Here is a 22150-nt window from a genome sequence, read left to right as displayed (position 1 = left end):
AACCTTAGACGAAACCTAGGGACCTTTCGTCATCATGTGGCCGACGAAACATGAGTTTCGTCGGGGGGAGAGAGAGTTTCGTCGCAAGGGGGCTTGGGCCGAGAACCAGTTGTGGCCCAATGGCCTGTTTTACTTATTTAAACGCACTTGGAGATTACGAAACACTTTCTTATCAAACCCTAACCTATCTCTGGGAGTGCGACGGCAACCCTGTTCCTGTTTGAAGCCTTTGCGTGTATTGTTATCTTTCTTTCGCTCTAGTCAATCTACGTGAACAACGCTTCCCGGTTAGTCCTTGCTCTTACGATCTAGATATGACTTCCTGTGTGATCGGTCTTGTTCTATTTTGAGGTTTGATGATATGAATGCTTTTCAATGACAAACTGATTGGATTCAAATTGTATGAATATAAGTTGGTTGTTAAGTTAGGACTCGATAGATTAATAATGAACAAATTAACGAAACTGTGTGGTCCGTTTGTGGATTATGTTGGTTCGATTCGATTGATGATCTCATGTTAGCGATTTACTAGCAAGTAGGGTACTTGTTATTTGATTTGAATTGCTAGTTACATGAAACTAGGTTGCTGGAATGATTGTGTAATGATTGCAAATGATTGGTCGTTATGACTAGGGTTGAGAAACATGAAACTGTAGGGGAAACATGGAAACTGTAAGACCCTCGACGAAACACCTAAGGGTTTCGCCATGCAGCCTATCGACGAAACACCAAGGGTTTCGTCACTCGAGCTAACGACGAAACCTCTATCTCGACAAAACATGCATCACGACGAATCATGAGGGTGAACAAACACAGTACTAGGTTGACTTTTGTGATGAATGGTTATGATTATGTTAATACAAGCATGATACCTAATGTTAATGATATCTACTATTAAGGATGTCTATTGATAATGATGCCTACGGTTAATGGTGTTTATTGTTAATGAGGGTTACTGTTAATGAGGTTTACTTATGATCAAGTGACATAATTTGGTTCATGCACCTTGTATAGTACACACAACTGTTAAGCATTATTACTGAACATATACGTGAACTGTGGATTCGAATGAGTTATGTGACTGCTATGTGCCATACGGGAATCACTGTGTGAGGTGCATATTGTTAATTATATGTGTACCTTGTGAATGTAAACTGACATCGCATACGTAAATACCTTAGGTTGTGACTGTTTGAGTGTGAACCAGTAACTAAACAAACCGAGCAAACCAAGGTGAGTTCACTGCTCTTTTCCAAGCATGCATCCCGGGGAGGGATATCGGGTAACGTTCCGGGGAGGAATGTCAGGTTATTGGGATGTTTGTTATTATACTCAGTTTCTATCATATAAGACCCCTTACATCTACCGATAGTTGCCGGGAAGGCAACGAGGTATTTAGTTGATAGCGCTATTAGGATTGGCACCCTCACACCGTACCGGGGAGGACGGGCGTGAACTAATTACCTTGACCACTTGACCAATGCTTTGATAGAGGCATTGGGGTTGGGCAAACACATCTTGTAGCCATTTGCGGTAATCGAGTTAATAACAACATCAAAACAAATCGTTGAACTGTTTTATACACATATCTGGTAACTAAACGCGTTAACAAAACTTTGAACTCACCAGCGTCGTCTGACACACTTGTCTGCATGCTTGCAGGTCGTTAGATTCTTGTTATGGACTTGCTATCTGGGAGTGCTGGAGTGGTCATGGGTCGAGGCTCTTGGATATATGCTCGTTGATTTTGAACACTTGTCTTGAAACAATGGATTTACTATTTACTTTATGCTTCCGCTAAATAACTACTTTGATTTAACTTATGCATTGGATTTATATTTTGCAATTAAGGGAATGTTTATTTAAATATTACGCGTAGTTCAATGTGATTGGTGGCTTGGATCATGGTACGTCACACATCCCGCGGTGATTCGCATGTGGTATTTTGGGGGTGTGACAAAGTGTATGAGTATTGGGAATAATATGGAGGAATGAAGATTCGGAGTTTTAAAACACAAAAATATAACATATGAAAGTAACCCTCTTTTAACACATAACACTTGTTTGACACTATGAAACCTCAAAGGTTATAATGTTTTCATGAGTAGGACACCCATTACAATCATAACAAGGTTTAGGTCTTAGATGATATTAGTCTAGTACTTTGACGAATGAACACAAGTTCATCATCGAAGGTTCAAATGCTGAATAGTACATATAAGTATTATTTAGATTATATATTAGTATGTCCAATAGTCAAGCATGAGGTAGGAGGATGAATCCTCCATTTAGGTACCTCTTAAATGTCATAGAATTCATGTAGGAGGTAGGAAGAGAAGTCTTCCATTTAGGCACCTCTAAGTGTTCACCACTACACTTGATATAAGAACATACAAGGATGGTCATGAACTTACAAGTAATACAAAAATATGAAACACTAATCTATGAGAAATCATTAAGCAATGTGTGGATTTTTTGTAGGATAACCCAAGTTAATCCTTAATCACACATTCATCAAGCTTTGAGCTTGAACATCACTTGTGGGTTAAACCCTTGAACAAAACAGAAAGTTTGTGAGGATTAATCCTCTGATTTTGAATGTCTCAACCTTGTTTTTAAGCCTACCTAACCATAGAAGTGGTTATAAGCATAAGGACATAGGTTTGAGATGAGTTAGACTCAAGTTTGAACAAGTTAAGTAAAGATTTAATCAAAACAGAAACGAACAGTGAACTTTGGAGCCTTTTTGGCTACGTTCCAGGGACCGATTTCTTGTGAAAAACCCTTGGAATCGAGGGTAAGGTCAATCCAAGCACATAGGAAAAAGAATGAGGTAAAACGGACAAGAATTGAGTGAGTTATGCTCAATTTAGTGAATGAGTGTGTTTATGTCCGAACTTCAGAATTCAGCTGCGTTTTTGGTTGATTTGGGAGTGATTAAAATGTTGCAAAAGTGATAGGAAGGCTGAGATTAAGTGATATTTATATGGGGGAGGATTAGGGTTAAGTGGGTTGGCATTTAATACAAATTGGTTGATCATCATTTAAAAAAAAACAAAACAAACACTACCTTCAAGGTAGCGGCCGAAAGGGGCTATACAACCTTGATTTGTTCTTTTTTTTGTTATCCATTAACATATACATTATTTTACTTATTTTAATATGTTAAGATAGATGTATTAGTGGTGGGAGATTATAAAAAAAAAAAAAAAAAACAATTCAGATGCAGCTAAATGCTGTTCTTCGCTACTGTCCATAGCCCCATCTCTTTCTATTTTTTATTTTATTTAATAGTAACAATCAACAACAAACATCAACGTAAAAGTTGATGTTCACTTTATTATTTTCATTATAATATTATTATTATTAACCACGTATTTAACAAGCATGAATAAGTTATGAGTACCAATATGCCGAGTATCGGTCGGGCGTATGCATTCGAGATTGGTAACGTATAACTCGAGTATTGCAACACGTATAAGCATGTATAAAAATAGAATTTCGTTACGATTGAAGTCTCGGATTTATAATGGTTTGAAACTAAATACGAAATACAAAAGGGACAAGCTTCCAAAAATAAAAATACAAGACACGTTTTCTAATTAAGGAAGGTTACGAAAAAGCGGAGCGTTACAATTAGCTTCCTCGACCTTGCGCCGACTACACGGGATGTATCCAAGTCGCGCGGAGGCAAGAAGCGCAGGGCAACATCGGATAAGTACAAAAGGTACAAGTGGCAGAGTAGTGGGCCAATAGGCGCTCAACAGGCTGTATTGGATCATGCTACACGATGAACAATTGTGCAAAAGACAAGAAGTACACAAGGACACCCACGTGGCACTAATCAGTTTGCGTCGACCACTGTCCCACGATCTCCACTCAATTGCTGATGACAGACAAGACAACAAGGACAACCGTTAGGACACGTGGATCCATTCAGCATGCGCCAGCTACCCTCTCCCCAGGAATCACTAACGGTCGTGGCAGAGGGAGCAGAATGGATATTCCTTGTTGTTGATCTCGGGCCTAAGGCCCATCAGCCCATCTCCTCCACGAATCACCTCGGCTATAAATAGAGAACTTCACCTCCAGGTTTAAGGATCGCTCTCTTGCTCTCTCACTTAATACACACACTATTATCCTCAAAAGAGATACTTATGTTAGAAATAACCCGTTGATGTGGCTTTACGGATCATTTGGTAACATTACCAATATGACATAACTAGTCCCCGACAATTACTTGATGGTAGTAATTGTAATTATTGATTAGTTTAAGGGGCAATTATGATTTCCCTTTAGGTACCTTTAATAGAGAATGTAAAGAGTTTTCATAACCGATCACTATTCATGATCATCATTCATTTTGATGTTAAATATATATTGATCATAAGAGATGAACAACTTGTAGAACACCAATACTAAAAAAATTCTCTCTAAGGTGATCCATCAACCCAAGGTACCATAACGGGAATCATGGCCTTATCTTCGTCTTCATAGATGACCACTCCCACAAGTAAGTTTCTCTAACTTGGTATCTATATTTACGTTATGATTGAATAAACATGATTAGGTTCTATATTTTGACCCATGTTTATAGATATAATCAACATGTGGTATCAGAGCAATGTTGGTTATATCATTCGATTATGTAAAATTATTGATGATCCTTTTTATCTTGTTATGCTCAGATTACTTTTTTCTGTTTGCAATGTAATCAACGAACAAAATATTTGGGCAGATTCTTTAAAATGACATACTCTGCAACTAAACTGAAAGGATCACTAATGCATCATGAAATTGATGCATAATATATAGTATTTTAATTGGATTTAGAATGACATCATTGATATTGCCACTGAAGTTGAACAAAATATATATAATAAAAAAAGGGATCTATTTACAGAAGTTGTTTTTTATGGAATCAAGCTTATCCATATTGCCAAAACTTTTGATGTTCTAATTGTTTAACATTTCTTATGTTATAATGGAAATTGAAATCATTAAGGTCTATTTATTTTATTTTTTAATTATCGATGAATGGGATTCCATCCATAAATAATGTCACCGCTTTCTCTAATGTTTCATTATTGTTCATTTATCCACATGTAATGTAATTAAGTCAAATGATACTCGTGATGCGTGTGTTTTTGTGGGCACTATGTCTTTGTGATATAATGATATTCCAAAATTGATTTTCTATGAAGAGAATGCTTCAATATAAGTTTATAAAATCTTCTGGTATATTCACATTAGACTTGTTTTTGTAACCATCTAAACGATACAATTAATGTTTGGATTTATATTTATGCAAATCTCTATATTTGATTTAAATCTACTGAGATATATTTGTTTTAAATCTACTGAGATAAATCAGTTTCTACATTTGACTATATGGGATTCTATTATGTTTTAGGTTCGTCATACTAAGCGAAATTAATCTTTTTACTTATGTCTTGAAACCTATTTGACATACGAATTTGCATGTCTTGTCTTAACTTTTGGAAGCCTTATTTTGTTTGGTTTCGTATGACCATAACTTGCGAATGACCCAACTTTAATTTATGTCATTTTATGTTATTATATGTATTGTTGGATAATGAACCCAACAGCTAATTGTTTGATGATATACATAATAAATTATTAGCATAATGTACATAAATATTTCATTTCTGGCCCAAATGTGTTATGTTATATTTATGTGTTTTACCTTATTATTTATGTACGTTCATCATGATACATGAATTTTGGTCAAAGCCAAAGCGAAGCCAAAGTTTATGTAGAACATTGAGACAGTTTATATTTATGTGTGTTCATAATATATGAATTTTGGTCAAAGCCAAAGCGAAGCCAGAGTTCATGTAGAACACTAAAGACGGTCTATTATTTATATCGTTCATTATGCCTGAAATTTGGTCAAAGCCAAAGCGAAGCCAAAGTTTAGGCAGAACATTAAGTTGGTTTTTATTTCGTATGTTCATAATACATGAATTTTGGTCAAAGTCAAAGCGAAGCCAAAGTTCATGTATAACAATAAGTCAGTCTGTTATGTATGTTCATAATGTATAAATTTTGGTCAAAACTAAAGCGAGGCCAAATTTATGTAGAACATCAAGACAATCTGTTATTTATGTATGTTCATAATGTGTTTGAATTTTGGTCAAAGCCAAAGCGAAGCCAAAATTCAGGTAGAACCTTAAGTTAGTCTGTTATTTTGGTGTTATAGTAGACTATATCTTCAATATAATAATTTGTGTCCGTCTTACTTGATTACCCCATAATGTAAATCACTCTAAGCTTCTTCTTAAGTTTGTATCCAATTTATTTCATCCACTCTAATTTCAAAACCTAAAATGTTTTGCTTACTAAAGAGTTTCTACAAAATTTGCACTTATTGGATTGTTGATTATCTCTTAAGATATAACAATCCTACTGCTCTTTTCTGATAAAAGTATTACAGAAGAAAACTAGAGCATGACTAGTGGGATAAGTCAAACATTATATCTCTTATGATAATCGAGAACTCACTTAATTATTGCTGTCATGTGAGCTATTCTAGATTCTAAATTTCCTAAGACTAATTTGTTATCTTTGGAAGAATCAAAATAACTCTTAAGACGCATGCATTACTCTAGATTCTTACTAGAAAGTTTGTGGCATATGTGAATACATCATGATGTACAATACCATGACCCATAATTTAAAGGTTTACACATGGAAATCAGTACACTTTTCCGGTGCATTACATATAAATTTTCCACTAATACCATAAGTTTCCTTAAGAATCAACTATAACACTCAAAAGTACCAAAGGAAAATGAGTGTGTTGATTAGCAACATATGTACAGGAAAAGGAATGCATGAAACTGGAAAATTAGATGTTGTTCATCTCACCGCCACTAACCCTGAAAGGAGGATGCTTTTAAGATTAAGAGATAGTGTACAACTACTACTTCCGGCTATAAGTTTCTTCAAAGGAAAGTCTCACTGCAGGTTTATGCCATTAAACTAGGCATGAGCATCGAGACTATCCATAATTCAATAGCTGGCTAAGATAAGTAGTAAGATATTTATGATATTTAAGTCTGCTAATGGTAATATTCTAACCAACACATGAGCGGTTGACTCTAGTACTATGTGTTTCCTTGCCAGAAATCAACAAATAATTAATATGAGAGTTAGTGGCAAAATTTTATGTTAAGACTATAAGAACCATAATAAACTGTTTTATAGTTGGGCTTTATGATACCTTATATATTCTGTAGATTATTCAGAATTTAGTATCAATATAAAAGCTACACTATAACAGTTGTGAGGTTTGCATGGTTAAAACAAAGTCACTCTTACCTTAAACTCTCATTTTATTTGTCATCTTAATCTGGATGGAAATCTTGTAAGATAGAACTAGATGATGCTACACTTCTTCACAACCTTTTGTTATTATGAAAATGAAAATTTTAACAAAAGAAAAATGAGACTTACAAATTCCATCCATTAAGACCAAATTTCATGATAATTCATGACTAGGTTAATGAATGATGAAATATTATCAAATCTCATTCTTAGTGACTTATGAGCATGTGTTATAAGCCTTAATATTTAAATGGCTAAGGGAATAAATTAAGTTCCTTTAGAAGTTATATTTCATTGGAACTTATCCCAAAATGGAATATTGAGACATAATTCATTTATCATAATATTTACTTGTATTTAATATGTCTTATATGAATAAAGGTATTAAAGAAATTAATTCATATATACTATGATTCCTTCTAAATATGTCCTCAAAATTTTTATAACATATGGAAATTAAGGAAATCAAGTTTAACATATATGACATGTTCCCACAGCACATACATCATTGAAACTTATCTTGTAGCATTCCTACAGATCTAAAAGGTTAGTGGGAGCATTAAGTGTCTTAATCTTAATTTGCGAGAGTTGCAAGAGGTAGGGGAGTGAAAACTTGTTATTACCTCAATTTGCACCTCTTGTACAAGACATTGCTTCTTCACAACTTTTCTCTTTAAGAATATACTGATACTCTAACAAAAGTTTCATTGTTGCTTAAACGTGGGCACACTCAGATTTCTTGCCAAAATTGTAATCCTTAAACATAGAAACTACAATGAGTAACTTCATTAATTTGTTTCTCTATTAGTATTTATTGGTCTTCTAATGTTGACCAGAAGTGCAAGAGGCGGGGGGAAGAGGCCTGTTAAATTTTACTCCGATTACACCTCTTGCACACACTTAGAGTTATGAAAGTGATAGCAACTTAATCAAGAGTTAATCCATAAAACTGAAACTCATAATACAACCCAATAATCAACTACGGAGGTCATCTAGGTTTAACTTTGATGATTATGTGTCCTCCGCGACTGAAGTTGAAATGGATATTGGAAAGTTTACTGGTCCTACTTCCTCTAATTAAGCCATTAGCAATAATCAATTTTCTAAATGGAATAAGAATTGTTATTAGCAAATTTGATTTTACCATTTGGGATTTGTTTGAATTACCTAAGGGTGTTCATCACTAAACAAAATCTGAATGCAAATGTTAAGACGCTAAAAGTATGATTGATTGTTAAAGGTTATGCTTAGAGAAATATTTATCAAAGAATCATCTTACCTTTCTTAACAAAATGTTTCTTTGAGGATCATTGTTGTTCTAGTGGCTTATAATCATTTAGAGCTACATTATATGAACATTAAAACAACTTTCCTTAAACAAAGACTTACGTGTTCATAAAACAACCTGAAAGTTCTAAACTGAAGGTCAAGAACACTTACTTTGTAAGTCAATTAATTCCATGTATGGGTTTAAGGCAAACGTCAAAATGTGATGAAATCTTAGTGTATTCTTTTCATCAAGAATTAAGTAGATTTATGTACCAACCTCAAGATGAGTGGGAGCAATTAATGTAAACTTGTCCTTATATCGATAGCACCTTTTGGATAAGTATATGTTACACAAGTCAAATAATTTCTCACACATATTTTGATATAATGAATCTCGGAGATACCACTTACGTGAGAGATATCAAAATATATCGAGATAGACCCAACAGGACATTAGTTTCGTCCTATAAGCTTTACTCTAAAGCGGGCTCTTACATGTGTAACAAACAATATAGCTTTCCTTTAGAGGATAAAATGATAAATGAGATTACTTCCTCATGCTTCATCAATTAGAAGCCTTACGAAGGTTCAAGTCTATACTCGTTTAGATATTGCTCACATTGATGAACATTAGACTACTCTAGATTATTGTGAAGCATCTGACAATATCTTTAAGAAACGAGAAAGACTATAAGAAGATGTTATTATTCTTACCTTGATTTTGTAATGTTCAAAAGAAACTAAAAGTCAATTTGTGGTAATCCTTATATCTGCAGACAAATCTATCTCATGGAGAAGTCATAAGAAACTGTTAACAACAGCCTAAATTATAATGACATAATATGTTGTTAATTAACAATGCAATTGTCACTAAATGTTGTTGAAATTTTATCAGTAGACTCATAAACTTATTAACTCCATATAAATACTATATTGAAGACTTATTGTGAAAAGTCAGCTACCTTATTTCCTCGAACAGTAACAGTTCGAGAGGTGTTGCATTAAACTTCGATACAAAATTATTGTTCATTTGTGAACAAGAAGAGGAAACTAAATATTTGTATCGAATACATTTACATTCATGATATGCTTGCGGATCCGATAACCAAGGTCTACACCAAAAGTCTTTTTAAGAGCTCATAATAAAGACGGGTTTTACTAAAGGCCTTACATAATAGCACATCGTACATATGAATGATTAGTTATTATTTTTCCTCAATTATACAATTTGCTTGTCTATAAATACGTATGTGCACCTGATAACGTATAGACAAAAATTATACAAATTAATTTCAAAGGGCTTACCTTAGTCATTTTGGTCTTAAATTTACGTATGTTTTGATTTGGGGTTGTAACATGATTAATGGGGGTCTTGAGTTGACAATTACTCAATGACTGTATTTTTCTGTTGCAATTTCAATTTGAAACATTGATTAATGTTTTAACTTGGCCAAACCTACTTATACTTATCACAAATGATCACTCGGCCAAGTGGGAGAATGTTAGAAATAACCCGTTGATGTGGCTTTACGGATCATTTGGTAACATTACCAATATGACATAACTAGTCCCCGACAATTACTTGATGGTAGTAATTGTAATTATTGATTAGTTTAAGGGGCAATTATGATTTCCCTTTAGGTACCTTTAATAGAGAATGTAAAGAGTTTTCATAACCGATCACTATTCATGATCATCATTCATTTTGATGTTAAATATATATTGATCATAAGAGATGAACAACTTGTAGAACACCAATACTAAAAAAAATTCTCTTTAAGGTGATCCATCAACCCAAGGTACCATAACGGGAATCATGGCCTTATCTTCGTCTTCAAAGATGACCACTCCCACAAGTAAGTTTCTCTAACTTGGTATCTATATTTACGTTATGATTGAATAAACATGATTAGGTTCTATATTTTGACCCATGTTTATAGATATAATCAACAACTTATTCTCACGCCAGAGGGTGGTTACAAGGAGATAAACAAGCTTACGGTGTGTTAATTGTTTTGCAGGATCATCGCAGTTGTTTAGACGAGACGAAAGAAGATTAACCTTATTTTATCGAGCCACAAATCATAACCTAAAAGTAGACTCATGCCAAATTTCATCTTATTGAGGTGTTTCTTCATTAATGAAAGTTGAATTTGATTTGTTCAATTCTTCCTGTTTTACTAAAAAGTTATGCTATTAGTTTCATACTTTACATATTACTAGTGGGAATAAATCAATTTATGTACAATATATAACAATAAGAGATAGTATGTGTTAAAAGTAGACTCATGCCAAATCTCATCTTATTGAGCCATTTGATTTGTTCCTATTTTAGCTACCAGTTTGAGATAAAACACAACTCACATGCCTCAATTCACAAGTAAATGATTTATAATTGCCACATCACCATGAAAAAACTAAGTTGTATACATCCTTTTTCAAAACTTGATATAATGCAAAATGTAGTTTTTATGATCAAAGTTGCATATTTCCTCAAAAAGTCGATCACAAAATTTGTTTTAAAATGTTACACTCAAAAAAAAATATTAAAAATAAATAAAATAACGAAACCATAAGTAGCATAAAAGTATCCATCTCATGGAGCTCATCATATTACGCAAGCAGGGCTGGCTCAGAGGGAGTGTGGGGTGGGCGACGGCTCAGGGCCCAAACCCTCCGGGGCCCGAAAATTTATTTATTTTTTTATAAAGTTACACTGTATAATTTAGAATATGTAAGTACTGAATTGGAAAATTATATGATGAGGTGCATGGTCTGGTGGTTCCCATGTCACTTTATTAGCAAACAGACCCTGAGTTCTCCTCTTGATTGCTCTAATTTTAGTTGATTTCTTTCTTAATGTAGCAAACAGACCCTGAGTTCTCCTCTTGATTGCTCCAATTTTAGTTGATTTCTTTCTTAATGTACAGACCCTGACCCTGGGCTCTACTCTTGATTGCTCCAAATTTAGTTGATTTTTTTCTTAATGTTTGTTACATATACATGAAATGGAAATCACATTAATTGACTAATTTTGTATTGTATTATATTAAATCAAAATGGGAACCATAGTTAGTTTTTAAATCTAGTTTAAAAATGATTATTTATGTTAATTTCTTAAAATATTATTCGATCTACAAATAGTTGTGTGTTCCGGTTTTTTTTATTTATATAAAAAAAGTCTTATTTTGTTTTTTTATCAACTCTGTGTATTTTCTAAATAAATTTGTGTATTTTCTAAAAGTTTATATTTTAGGAGCCTGTATTTTATTTTCGCACAGGGCCCACAAATTTAAATTTTCGGAGACGGCCACGTACGCAAGGCAGTTGTACAGCATCATATAAAATCATAAGTTTCCAAGTACATTCCTATTACAGGCCAACAAAACTTGATTTCAATGGTCATTATCACTCCTGAGTATTCATTCAAATTAGTTTTTGGTCAATTACCACTTAATTATTTAAACAACATAGCTGCTTCAGTATCACAGTCATTAGAATCATAAGCATTATAATTCACAATCAGAAAAAGAAGACGACATGTGGCACTAAAGTTATTGATGTTATTAGAAGCGTACTCCAAACATAAACATCTTAAGTTTACCAAGATCATTTACCAAGAAATCGATAAGAATTTCCGCATACATTCGCTGTGATCTTGTTTTTCATTCAATTCACTTTCATCACACTATCTTTTACTACATATCTAATTTTGCCACCCGACATACACTAAATATTCAAAATCGTGTTACTTGATTAGTGTTTCGTAGTATTCATTTAATGCATCTCCTATGCAAAATTATGTTCTTTTACCAGTTTATTTTATTTATTTTTTTGAACGGCGTTTGAAGCTACCCCCAATACCCAAGTGAACCTTCCTGAGATGGGATGTCAACCTTCCATAGCACTAAGTTTTATTTAAATTAACTTAACTAATACCATAATTTTAACATTGTACTTATTTACCTTAAACGACAGGACAAATTACAAATAAGGTGGTTGAAGTGTAAAATATTAATAAAGGTAGAGCTCTGTTGATAAGCATGTGGAACCATGAGGACTGCATGTGCAATTCTTGGATTCTTGCTGAGTATAAAATGGCAGATGAAATAGTCTTCTTGCATATATTTTCTCTCATGCACAACTGTATCTAGGGTTCGATCTTGCTCCAGGTAAAACTAGACTCTAGAGTGAATCCTCATATTTGTTTTATCAATCAGAACATGTTGAAGAAATCTTCACTGCAGCATTCACATCCCCCACTCATCAAAGAACTTTTGCAAAATTTCAAGGAGCCGTTACATATGATTAAAAAACTTGAAGATATGGAAGTATTAGGTGAAAATCCGTTGTTGTTGTTGTTCTTGGTGAAGCATCTGCGGGAGCTAGTACTGTTGTTGGCAGATTGGTCGGCCTTAATTTGCCTAATGGCTTACAATTTCCTATAGTTTTACAGTTTAATATCGACTCTACTCTTTCTTCTCGAAAGATATGCTTGGAGTTTAAGTTTGAACGTAGTTGTTCTGAGAAGGAATGAAATGAGTGGAACCGCTACCTGAAAACAAAAGATCCGGAGGTATAGAGATCACTTTATCTGTTACTCAACCAAAGTATCTCATCTCAGGGTTATCTGTTTACCGGAAATCCATACACACCCTGATAACGATAAAGTTAAAGATAAAAGTGAGATGGAGCGTTTTGAAGGTAAGAGTAATGTGCTTTTTTTTTTTTTTTTAATTTGTAAATATTCAGATTCGGTTGTTGACATGAGTATTTATGAATTTTGTGTGCAGGTTATATTAACCGGTATAACACATATAATGAATGCTTGTTTCTAAATGTCATGTCATGTCATGCTCGTCAAACTTCAAGTCATGTCTATCGAGGAAGGTTCTGAAACGAGTCGACTGTTTTGGTACACGCACTATTTTTATTTTCACAAAACTGGATTTATCTTTGATTACACAATTAACCTGCAGCAACAAAATCGAAAATACCATTGGTTACTTCTTTGTTGGTAAATATAATAGAAGATGAAGAAAAATCAGAACAGTGTGTTTTGCTATCTATGGTTGATCATGCTTATATTGGCTTTGATGTCATTTCTAAAACCATGGTTATTGCTATGTCATCTATCCTTTTTAACCCTTAGAAGAAAAATGAATGAAATGGAGTCACTCAAGCTCGAGCTCGAGAATGGAAAAGAACTTATAAGTATTGAAGGTTTAGGAAAAGACATAAGGGTTGACCATTTGAAAGGTTATGATGCGCACCAAATTGAACTAGCTTTTGAACTGAAAAAACATCTCGTCGTGTATTGGGAGTTTGTTGTTAATAGGTTTGTCGACTATTGTGTTTTAAATCTTCACTCTTCAATCGACACGATGATAACCGTAAATAAATGTTTAACGACTTGCCTAATTCATATATTAAAAAGTGTGAGTTGACAGAAGACTTGTATATTAGCAAGTTTTTGGTTTGTTCTATTTGTTTGTCTCCAACTACTGTTCAGCACCTAAATGGTTAAGGGATGATTTGTTGAAGAAGATGTGTGAACTCGCCTAGTGGCGATTACTTTAGCTGGAACTGGAGGCAGCTTTCGGGTAACAGCTCCTTTGTTTCTGAGTTGGCGAATCTTGAGAACAGCTTAAACGCTATTCAATTTGGTAATGGTGAGGACCAATGGCTGTGAGCTGCAGACGGTCAGGGGAATTTTATGTGGCGGCTGTCAAGTTGTTGCTAAACACTCGTATTAACACGCCTCAACAACCTTGTTTTGAATGGAATAACTGGGCCTTGCTAAAAGTAAACGCATTTGGGTGAAGGTTATGTTCGAAAGGATTACCCACATTTGAATGGAATAATTTGTTTATGCGGTGATGGAAACGACTCGCTGGAACATATTTTTATCTCATGTGCAGTAGCTACCATTGTTTGGCAGTGTATTAGTAACTGATGCAAATATCCGTTTTTTTCTTCTCCATCCGTGACATCCTGGAAAGCCATAACAACTTTCCAAGCCAAGGTCATCGAAGTAAGATTGTTCAGGTTATTTTGGTCTTTTGCTGGAGCATATGGAGGACTAGGAACAAGCGTTTATTTAAAGGCAATAAACAGGCGAGCCTATGACATTTAGCGAAGATCATGGGCGAGATTAGATCTCTTAGCTTCCTTTGGATTTCGAATGGGTCAAAATGCCTTTGTTTAGATTGGAACAAGCGGTGTAGTTTTAAATTTGGATATGTCAGTCGGTTGTTGTTTTGCTTTAATCTATACATAAGTAATTAACGTTTCTTTCATTTCAAAGTTTATGTCAACACTATTACGTAATATGATTTACTTTGAGTAACCCGTGTAACACACGGGAACTTAAACTAGTTTATCAATAAAACAAAATCCAGAAAATGGCTGAAAGGAATTGAAAACATGAACACATCATTAAAGCAAATATCACATACAAAACCTTTTCACATTACCCTTTTGAGTTAAAAATAAAGAAACATGAGGATCATAGTTTCATGCTGATAAAACCAGATCCAATACCTATCTTCAATCAAACATTATAAACCAGAATAATAATAATAGAAATCAGAGCGTAAAAATTATATAAATACGCAATCATTTCTCTAGCTGCTGCAAATCGATATCCCAAGCCGATGCCAACTGTAACAATAGCTGATCTGGCACCATACCTTCCCAGTCATCAGGTGGCTCAATAGTCGAAGCAGCCTCGTTCAGATTCACCAAAATCTCCCTTTTCAAATCCATCGGGATTTCCACATTATCGCTTCCATTCTCTACAATCATATCCAGTAACTGTACACAAAAAAAGGTAGAAATGAAATAGTGAATCTGACTTTACTATGTATGTACGTATGTATGTATATTACATATTGTATGTAGTCTAACTAGAAAGATTACCCGCGCTACGTTGCGGGGTTTCGGTCGAAATCTATCGACACATGTTTTACACTGACCGAAAACCATAAAAATAAATTTAAATTGGACAGCGGGACAGGATGATTTTAAATTAATTGTAAATGGAAATGTAAACGCTATCTTAAAATATAACTTTAATGGAAACTTACGTTAAAACGTAAACCAACTTGAATTTAAACCGACACGTGCATTAAAACAAACACGTAAGAAAATAATGTTTTTTTAAGTTAGAGAATGGTACGATCTAATGAAAACGTATCATAGCTGACCCGACTCGTTTTCGAACAGAATTTACATCAAAATATAGACCAAAGAAAACGTACATAAATATAAGTATGAAAACGTATTATATTTGACCCGACTCATTTCTGGAAAAAAAAAATTACATCAAAACCTAGACCAATTGCACGTACAAATAATAAGCATAAGAACATATTATATCTGACCCGACTCATTTCTGGAAAAAAAAATTACATCAAAACCTAGACCAATTGCACGTACAAATAATAAGCATAAGAACATATTATATCTGACCCAACTCATTTCCGGAGAAAATTTACGTTGAAACATAAATCAACTTGAATTTATACCAACACGTACATAAAAATAAACACGTGAAACTCGGTTACAATACCTTATAAAAATTTAAGGGGTTGTAAGTGTCAGTCTGAAAGTTGAGAGGTAAAAGTATAAAAAATAAAATAAAATAAAATAAAAAGGCAAAGAAAAAGGAAAGTCAAAAAGTCAAAGTACTATTCATCAAAGTTGCTAATTGTATTGTATACTAGTAGTTTAGTTGGATGCCCCGCCCGCGTTGTTGGGCGCTAAGTCGAACATTTCTTAGTTTCATAACATGTGCACGCATGTATTTTAGTTACTTGTACATACTAATTATAACACGATCTCAACAAAAAATACATCGAGTCAACCAATTAAAAACCAAAACACTACCATAGTTTAAACCGAGGCAGAATCGTAATTTTTTAAACGAGGGCAAACTCATAATTTTAAACTGAGGGTAAATTCGTAATTTTAAGCTGGGGGCAAAACCATATTTCATTTTGAACTGGGGCAAAATCATAGTTTTGAACTAAGGGCAAAATCGTAATTTTGAGCTGGGGGCAAAAGCATAATTTTATTTGAACCGAGGGCAAAATCATAATATTGAACTCAGGGCGAAATCATAATTTTTGAAAAGGGAGCAAAATCATATTTTTGAACTGGGGGCAAATCGTAATTTTGAGCTAGGGGGAAAGCATCATTTTATTTTGAACTGGGGGCAAGACCGTAATTTTAAACTGTGGATAAAATCGTAAATTGGTTGGACCAATGGAGTTGTCTATTGAATTTGTTTGGGCATATACATACATCAAAACCACTCAACCACGTGTACTATTGATGATGCTCAATTATAATTACACTAAGCTTAAAAATGCAAAAAAAAAAAAAAAAAAAAAAAAACGACGGGGGCAGCCGCCCTTTTCCACCAATGGGATGGCGGAACTATTGCCGCCCATCTTCTTTGTATATGTAGGTAAATTTGTATTATAGATAATAAGGCATACCTGTTGAAGCCAAGACAAGCAAATATCAAACACATTTTGGTCCGGAAGAAATTGTGCAACAGCATGCAAAACTTCAGTCCCGACTTCACTAGATAGCTGATCAATCACCGGGCCCGTCCGGTCCATCAACTTCACAAGCAATAAATCATCTCCAGTAGACAAAACTTCAGCAAAAGCTGTATCAGCATCACCAACATGAACCGCATCCATCGCATTACTCCAAGCAGTCCAAACCGGGTCCCGATCCTGCACATTCTCATCTCCCATTGCTTCAGCAGTCATTTCAGGAACCGCCACTCGGGCAGTTCGGGCAGGCCCGTTGTCTTCACCAGCCGCCACCCTGATTGCTTCCAATGTGGCTTCATCTTTTGAAGCTTGCCAAACACTTCTGGCCGATGGTCCCTCACCGAACCTAGCGGGCCCGGGCACAGGCCCAACCCCTTTATCCCCCCAACCTCTCCTGTTAACGGGCTCGGTTTCGGGTTCTGATTTAGGTGACCTACCATCCATCCCTCTCCTTAAGCCCATTTGTGGGTTTCTGCCGTATGAATGGTAGTCCCAATTTTCGGGCCCGTCGGACCTCCACGAAGATCCTCTACCCCTCATAGTTGAGCCCATGTAAGACATCGGGTCATCGTTTCTACCCAACTTTGTATTAGGGTAGTCGGAGAAACCGTTGTATTTCCCTAATGGTCTACCGGTTTCCTCAAATCCCATCTTGTAGTTGCCACCTCTTCGATTATTATTAGCTGATAATGAGAGATCACGGGCCATGTCTTCGACAACACGTTCGAGACCCCGCACTCGGTTCTCGAGAGTCATCATGCCATCATGAGATCCACCCATGAAATCCTGCAATACCAAAAAAAAACCTTTTTGAGACATGTAAATTAACAAATGAGTAGGTTTAGGTGACGAATCAAAACAGGTAACGTTTTTGGTCATGTCAAAACGGGTCAGGTCCTGAAACACTTTTTCCTCCAATTTTTGTTTTCTACAAACATTACGCATTTAGTGTGGCAAATATGATCACAAATATCATATATTTCAATAATATAATGTATTTTCTTTCGGTTGAATAAAAAAGGTTTTATATTTGTCGATGGAGGCTAGAGGTGGATGGAGGAGAGAGCAGCGCTGGAACTTGAAGCCCTGACCGTGGAACAGAGGTCGATAGTATTCGTCGATGGGGAACAGTGTATAAACAAGGTGGGAATGAGGTTTTCTATTTTATTTGTTACGGTAATAAACAAATAAGAATTAAAGAATATAAAAAGTCTAGATAAATTAAATAAAAGTACAAAATTCTTTAGGAACAAAATAAACAAACATAAATAAACGAATGTTCACAAACACATTACCAAACGCTCACGAACACAAATGAACGAACGAGACATCTGTCCGTATTCGTTCATTTAACTAATCAAACGGAATTTCTTGTTCATGTTCATTTGTTTATTAATACACGAACGTAAACGAACTTCCCGCTGAACCGTTCACGAACTGTTTGTTGAACGTTCGGTTCGTTTACAACTGTATATAAAATACAATTTTGGCGACCGTTGAACCATTTGGCCGGTTTGACCAATTTGACATGCTTCTTCTTTAGCTATTTTTTATTTAATCTGAGGTGGCATTTTCAACATATTTACTTATGAATTGAGTCAATTTTGGTAGTATTTTATCTCAAAAGGATCATATAAAAAATTAGCAAAACGGATGAACATGTCAAATAAGCTACGAACTGGGTCAATTTGGGTAGTGTTTTATCTCAAAAAGATCATATAAAAAATTAGCAAAAAGGAGGAATCGGTTGAAAGTCACCCAAAGTCTATTATCAATGCAAAACTTGAGATCATTATTGAAATAATACTACTTTTGTAATCATAACAAAGTAACAAACACATCAATAATATGAGAACGTAATACCTGCAACATGTTCATAAGATGAGCCTGTTGTCTCTCCAATTGTAGCAATTGCCTCTGAATAGCCAACCAATTCCCTTTATTACTCCTAAACCCCTCTCTTTGATTCGAATCATTCGTATCTTCAAACTCCCGCCTTCTAGAAGGCCCACCGATTCCTCGGTCCATTTTCTGATAACCCTCTTTCGACTGTGACCCGACATCTGTCTCGTTCAAACCCGACTCTTCCCCATTCTGCTCATTTGATGACTTCACAAATCTTCGAGGAACAACCACTTCAACTTCACCAGAAACCCGTTTTTCAAGTCTTTGGAAAAACTCGGGGTTCAATTCTTTATCGCATAAAGCAGGTGCTTTCTTTTTCAAGATTCCAACCGCCTTCTCAGGTATGTTGCTACCCTCGGGTTCAACGTTCTTTGGTGGGGCCTCGGGTTTTCGTTCGCCTGACTTAGCTGGTTCCGAAGCTTCACCATCTAAAGTGTTGACATACATGAGCACATTATTCACAAGTAGGGTTGCAAAAGAACAGTTTGTGAACTGTTCGGCGGGAAATTTGTTTGTGTTTGTTCGTTTAATAAATGAACGAACACGAACAAGAAATTTTGTTCGTTTAGTTATAAATGAACGAACATGAACAGAAGCCAAGTTCGTTCATTTATGTTCGTGAATGTTCGATAACGTGTTCGTTTATGTTCGATTGTGTTTGATAGTTCATTAATGTTTTTAGTTTTTATATTTTATTTAAATGCTTCAAAATTCCGACAAATAAAATATTTAATAAGTATCAGTCGATTATATATTATGTTCATGAACGCTTGTTTGCGTTCGTTTATTTCCATGTGTGTTCATGGAGACATTAGTTTGTGTTCATAAACGTTCGTTTGCATTTGTTGCCTAAAATTAACAAACGACCACAAACGGACACGAATACGTTCATTTCCTCAACAAACAAACACAAAAATAAAATCTCGTTCGGTAAGTGTTCATGAACGGTTCGTGAACACATATATTTCCTTAACAAACGAACACGAACAAGGTCTTGTTCGTGTTCGTTCGGTTCGTTTGCAGCCCTACAAACAGGGTATTGGTCAAAACTCAACAAAGAGGATAATATTATTTGTGCTCACCATGACCCGGTGCTTTTTGATCTTCAGAACCTCCTGCAAGACGTTGCCATTGCTGCAAAGCCTCTACTATACTGTCTCTTGCAGGTTTTATCTGTAGAAATTAAACCAAAATAATAAAACTTTATTTTTGTTTTGTTGAGTCAAGTTTGAGTTGACTTTCTTTAGTGTAGCATTTCAAAACTAACCTTATCGAAGCGACACTCCTCAAGGGCGGTTATTGTGGGACCCGTTTTACCCGTGATCAAGTTGGTTGAATGCAATGCTAAGGCAATTAATGCATCAGCAGCTGCCTTTCGAGCCGCCCAATCGGAATTTGTCAAACAATCGTGAATACTTTGAAGCAGCGGCTCTAAGCCTTGTGGAGAAATAGCACCAACCTGTGAAGGTTAATATAAAGTCTTATTTACACATCATGCTCTTAGCACCCCAGATTTCTTCAGCACAATCAAATAATAAACCAGTTAAGGTTAGTGATTTGCTAACGATTCTATGATGCTCAATAATCATAATCGGTTCTAAGAAAGATAGTGTTTGGATGTGCTTTTGTTGTTTGAAGGATAATGATCTCATAATCTGATATTTAAGTGTTCGACAAATATGTTCATGTAAGGAATTAATAACTATTAACTGTTTTGTTGATAAGGGTGACCCTATCGGTTTCCGCCTTAACCCCTGAAGGCAACGTGACGAGCACAAACTGCGTCTTACGTGTGGGTACCATGAGTTTTTCTGGTAACGGGTTCTCGCAAACACGGTTACCAAAAAAAATCTAGTTAATAAGACCTCAAATCACAATAATCACATAATCAGGCAATCACCCTTAAAACCCTTTTCTAATCTTGAAAGGACCGATTACAAAATACACACATAGTATGATCTAAAGGCATCACATAGTATGATTTCAAGTATCTCCTACAAACATAATGTGAAAGTCAAACTGAGCAAACCTGAGAAAGACTAGAAACCACTTGCAAAAGAGCAGCCTTCGCCAAAAAATTAGGGTTATTAAGATACTTGCAGATCCTAACACAGAGCTTCTGAAACGCCGAAATCGGTGGGTCGGAAGCCATCTCAACCATCTTAGCCAAACACATTGCAGCCCCAGATTGCACCCCTTTATTCTGATCATTCAAAGCTTCAAACAACGGCTTCACAAACAAAGAAACAACAGACCCAACATTCTCCCCAACATCCCCTTTCAAATACAACCCAGAAAGCTCACCAATGGCATCTCTACACGCATCTTTCACCCCTGAATCTGAATCTTTCAACCTTTTAACAACATGGGCAATGATTTTTGTCAAATGGGTAGCTGCAGAATCAGTGTGGGTAGCACAGAACAAGTAAAGCAACCGAATTGACTCTTTCTTGACCGCCGGTTTGTTCGAATCACCGGTGGCTTCGTAGAGGGAGTTTAACAGCATTGTTGTGCCATCTGGGGTTAGGGTTTGGATGATCTTTTCGAGGTCTTCAACGGCGATCTGGTGGGTGTCTCTGTCGGAGAGTTTGGAGAGTGAAGTCAAGATTCTGTGCTTGAGTTCGATCATGGCGAGATGGGATGAAAGAGAGGATCTTGAGGATGAAGATGAAGATGTGGGTTGTTTTGGGGGTGAAGGGGTTGAGGGGGGTTTCTTGGATTTCAAAGATTTGGTCGCCATTGTTGGTGTGATGAGTTTGGAAATGAGATTCAAGATTTTGAGAGGGTTAACGGTTGAGAAGAAATTGGGTGAAGAAGATCTTGGAATTGGAATTGAACAACATAGACCGTAGATGAGTTTAATTAATGATTGTTAAATATATTAGACAAGTAGTAACTAATTTGAAAAAAAAAATAATAACTAATAATAACGTGTGTGTGTATACATATACATACATAGACGTGACATATAAAATATATGTAAGTTGAATTTTTTTAAGAAGTAGATCTAGGAAATTTGAAAAGAAAACTCCTTTTTTGAATTAATTTAGTGTCTT

General features: G+C 35.3%; 1 protein-coding gene across 1 annotated transcript; it reads right to left on the bottom strand.

Annotated features, from left to right (window-relative positions):
• Positions 1–15028: 15028 nt before the first annotated feature.
• Positions 15029–21939, bottom strand: LOC110890213 (microtubule-associated protein TORTIFOLIA1). The gene is made up of 6 exons (XM_022137804.2): positions 21124–21939; positions 20362–20553; positions 20177–20267; positions 19053–19522; positions 17124–17975; positions 15029–15435 (listed from the first exon to the last, which is right to left on the bottom strand). Exons 1-6 carry the CDS (start codon positions 21832–21834, stop codon positions 15238–15240), a joined length of 2514 nt encoding a protein of 837 aa, XP_021993496.1. The 5' UTR covers positions 21835–21939; the 3' UTR covers positions 15029–15237.
• Between the last annotated feature and the right edge of the window lie 211 nt (positions 21940–22150).

This window comes from Helianthus annuus, chromosome 11 (genome assembly GCF_002127325.2).
Source record: "Helianthus annuus cultivar XRQ/B chromosome 11, HanXRQr2.0-SUNRISE, whole genome shotgun sequence".
NCBI classification, from domain to species: Eukaryota; Viridiplantae; Streptophyta; class Magnoliopsida; order Asterales; family Asteraceae; genus Helianthus; species Helianthus annuus.
The sequence above is the reverse complement of the archived record's forward strand: the minus strand, read 5'-3'. Positions and strand labels throughout refer to the sequence as shown.